The sequence below is a fragment of the Photinus pyralis genome, unplaced genomic scaffold, assembly GCF_008802855.1.
Source record: "Photinus pyralis isolate 1611_PpyrPB1 unplaced genomic scaffold, Ppyr1.3 Ppyr1.4_LG2, whole genome shotgun sequence".
Lineage (NCBI taxonomy): Eukaryota > Metazoa > Arthropoda > Insecta > Coleoptera > Lampyridae > Photinus > Photinus pyralis.
Window position 1 is genome coordinate 4,337,908 of NW_022170403.1, and position 4,060 is coordinate 4,341,967.

General features: G+C 32.5%; 1 protein-coding gene across 1 annotated transcript; it reads left to right on the top strand.

Annotated features, from left to right (window-relative positions):
* The first annotated feature begins 230 nt into the window (after positions 1 to 230).
* Positions 231 to 2,402, top strand: LOC116163122 (uncharacterized protein K02A2.6-like). The gene is made up of 2 exons (XM_031476971.1): positions 231 to 2,228; positions 2,395 to 2,402. The coding sequence occupies exons 1-2, from the start codon at positions 296 to 298 to the stop codon at positions 2,400 to 2,402; spliced, it is 1,941 nt and encodes a 646-aa protein (XP_031332831.1). The 5' UTR covers positions 231 to 295.
* The last annotated feature ends 1,658 nt before the right edge of the window (positions 2,403 to 4,060 follow it).

Here is a 4,060-nt window from a genome sequence, read left to right on the forward strand (position 1 = left end):
TATTTTTCCGTATCAATAATTGTTGCCGATATATAGGCAAGAAACTGAAGTAGTGCTCCTTTTTTCCAGGATGGCGCCTCGAGCGCAACAGATTTTGACGGGGACTTTTAGTATGTTCAATAGGGAACACTAATGAACATGTGTACCAAAATTCAGATCTTTACCGATTAATGTTTTTATTTTTTCTTATTTGACTGGACTAAATGTGAATAATCCAGTTCGTATTTGACTATTAAAGAGACATGACATGGCGCAGTCACGAACCTAAATTTAATTGATAAATCAAGTTATATGAATGAAAATTGAAGCAGAGAAATTAAAAATGGACTCAAATGAAAAACTACGACCTATGAAATTAAGTGGAAACCTAGCCGAAAATTGGAAAAGTTGGATACAGCGATTCGAAATATATTCAACAGCAACAGAGTTAGATGGCAAGGACCAGAAGATCCAATGCGCACAAATGCTTCATCACATGGGTGAGGACGCCATTAACATTTTCAACAGTTTCACGTTTGCAGATAACGAGAAAAATAAAATTGCCTCCCTCAAGGAAAAGTTCGCAAATTACTTTGTTCCAAAAACAAATGTCACGTATGAACGCTACAAATTTTTTACTTCGAGACAAAATGAGGAACCGCTGGAACAATTCATCACAAATCTGAAAAACCAAGCTCAACTATGCAATTTGGGTGAAGAGGCATTAAGGAACGAATTAATAAAAACTATGTTAATAATTGGAATCAAGGACGAAGCTGTCAGGGAAAAACTACTACAAAAGGAAGACTTGACATTAGACAAGGCCATTGAATGTTGTATCGTAACGGAGAGTTCCCGCCAACAACTTCGAGACATGAAACAAAATACATCGTCACAGTCCCAAGGAGTGAACGAGATCGACAGCATTAGAAGGACCACAAGAACAATGGAATCAAACTCACGTGCCAATAAGGAGACGAAGTCACGGTTTGATAACAAAGACCAATTTAAAAAAGTAAGTAATTGTACAAGATGTGGTAAAAATCACTCAATTAATAACTGTTCTGCTTATGGTGCCTTATGCAATAATTGCAAAAAACCAAATCATTTTGCAAATGTCTGTAAATATAAATCACATAGAAATAGGAAAATAAATGAAATTGTTGATCATGATAATTACGAACAAAGTCTGTTGATAAATGAAATTAGTAACAATTCAAAAATTAATAATTGTACTATAGAACTGATTGTAAATAACAAAGTCAATGTGTTTGTCAATTTTAAAGTGGACACTGGTGCTAATGCAAACATAATTTCACTAGACCAATTGAAAAGTATTGAATTTAATGAAAAAAGCATTCAAAGATCGCATGAAATTTTATTAACTTTTACAGGTCAGAAAATTCCGATTGTAGGTAAATGCTATTTACATCTTAGACTAAAAGACAAATTAATTAAAAATGTTGAATTCCATATTCACAAAGGCAATGGGTCGATTATTGGTATAAACGCTTGTGTTGAGTTAGACATAATCAAATTTCACGAGGAGGTTAAATTAAAAGAAATTTATGCCATAAATAAAAATTGTAATTCAGGATACGAAAAGCTAATTAACGATAATTCAAATTTATTTAAAGGAATAGGGAAAGTAGGGATACCCTACCACATTGAACTAAATGAAAATGCAATGCCAGTTGTTAAGCCTATCAGAAATGTACCTTTTGCGATTCAAGAACAATTTAAAAAACACTTGAACGAATTGTTAAATTTAAAAATAATCGAACGAGTTGAAGGAAGTTCTGAGTGGGTAAATTCCTACGTCATTGTAAGGAAAAATAACGGTTCTCTACGAATTTGCCTTGATCCAAAAAACTTAAATGAGTCCATCAAAGATTCAAAATATAAATTAACAAGTTTAGACGACATAATTTCAAACATTAATGGTTCCACAGTTTTTACACTATTAGATGCTACAAGTGGTTTTTGGAATATACCTCTTGATAAGGAGTCAAGTAAACTATGCACATTTGCAACGCCTTTTGGCAGGTACAAGTTTTTAAGAATGCCTTTCGGTATAAAAACCGCTAGTGAAGTATTTCAGGAACGATTCCAAGAAATATTCGCGGACAACGGAGTGCAGGTATACATTGATGATATTTTAGTGCATGGTAAAGACAAACAGGAACATGACGAGCGTCTAAAAAACGTGTTCAGAAAAGCACATGAGCAAAATGTAAAATTTAACTTAAGTAAGTGTAGATTTGGAGTAGGGGAAATTAAATACTTAGGGTATAAATTCTCGAGTGAAGGGATAATGATAGATGAAGAAAAAATTGATGCTATAAAAAATATGCCTCAACCTAAAAATAAAAAAGACATACAAAGATTCCTAGGTTTTATCACGTATGTTGGTAGATTCATAGAAAATTTGTCAGAAAAAACTCAACCACTTAGGGAAATTATCAAACAAGAAAATTTATTTGAATGGGGCGAACCACAAAATAAAGCATTTGTAGAATTAAAAAATTTAGTAATCAAAGAACCTATACTGAGATATTATAATCCTAAAAAACCAATTACATGATCGGTAGATGCATCAAAATCCGGTTTAGGTGCAGTACTATTACAAGATAACCAACCTTGTGCATATGCATCACGTACTATGACAACAACACAACAGAACTATGCTCAGATCGAAAAAGAATTATTAGCTATTGTATTTGGTGTAAACAAATTCCATCAGTACGTTTACGGAACTAAATTCATAGTAGAAACGGATCACAAACCGTTAATAGCAATTTTCAAAAAACCATTAAATGCGTGCCCTGCAAGACTTCAACGTATGTTATTATCCTTACAAAAATATCAGATTCACCTAATCTACAAACCAGGAAAAGATCTGATAATTGCAGACACTTTGTCACGTGCTAATTCAAGTAAGACATTTGATGATAATTTAGATCTTGAAGCTCAGGTATGCTTAATTCAAAAGAAATTAATAATAACTGATAATCGGGTAGCACAGTTAGTAAAAGAAGTCAGTAAAGATGAAGAACTTCAATCAATTAAAAAATATGTAGTAAACGGTTGGCCAAGTATTAGTAAAATTCCAAGTAATATAAATCCGTATCATAAATTAAAAGCCGAAATAACGCTAGGTACCAACGGTTTAATTTATATGTCACAGAGAGTCATTATTCCGCAATCGTGGAGAAGCAAAATCCTAGACGACATACACACAGGTCACTTAGGTATAAACAAATGCATTTCTCGTGCAAAATCATCTGTTTATTGGCCTAACATGAACTCGCACATTGAAACTCTTGTAAATAAATGCGAGATGTGTAATAGACATGCGAACTCAAATAAACGAGAACCGATGATTTCACACGAAATAATTAAAAAACCATGGCAAAAAGTGGGCATTGACTTATATGAAGTATCTGGAAAAATTTATCTAATTGTAGTAGACTACTACTCAAAATTTCCAGAAATCTCGAATCTTCATAAAAACTTAACATCTAGTAACATAATTAACAAATTAAAAGCAATTTTTGCAAGACATGGAATCCCAAAAATAGTCGTTTCCGACAGTGCAAAACAATTCACAGGCATTGAATTTCAAAATTTTAGTAAACAGTGGAATTTTTTATCAATAACATCCTCTCCGCATCACCAACAGTCAAATGTACAAACGGAGAGAACCATTCAAACAATAAAAAAATTAATTAAGAAATCAACTGAAAATAATGAAGATATTTATCTAGCATTATTATAGCTTTCCGTAACACTCCTGTTTACAATTGTTATACACCATCTCAAATTTTAATGTCCCGATACCTCAGAGACAACTTGTTAATAATTGATTCAAAGTTAAATCCAAAATTAATTAACAACACAAAACTTAATCAGAAAATTAGTAATTCTCAATCGTACAACAAAAAGCAATATGATAGTAAAGGTGTAAGACCGAGACAAGATTTTAAAATCGGCACAGCCGTTTGGTATCAATTAAAACCCAAAAGCCTATGGAAAAGGGTAAAATAGTAGACAAACCTAGTAATACAACTTACAAAGTGCA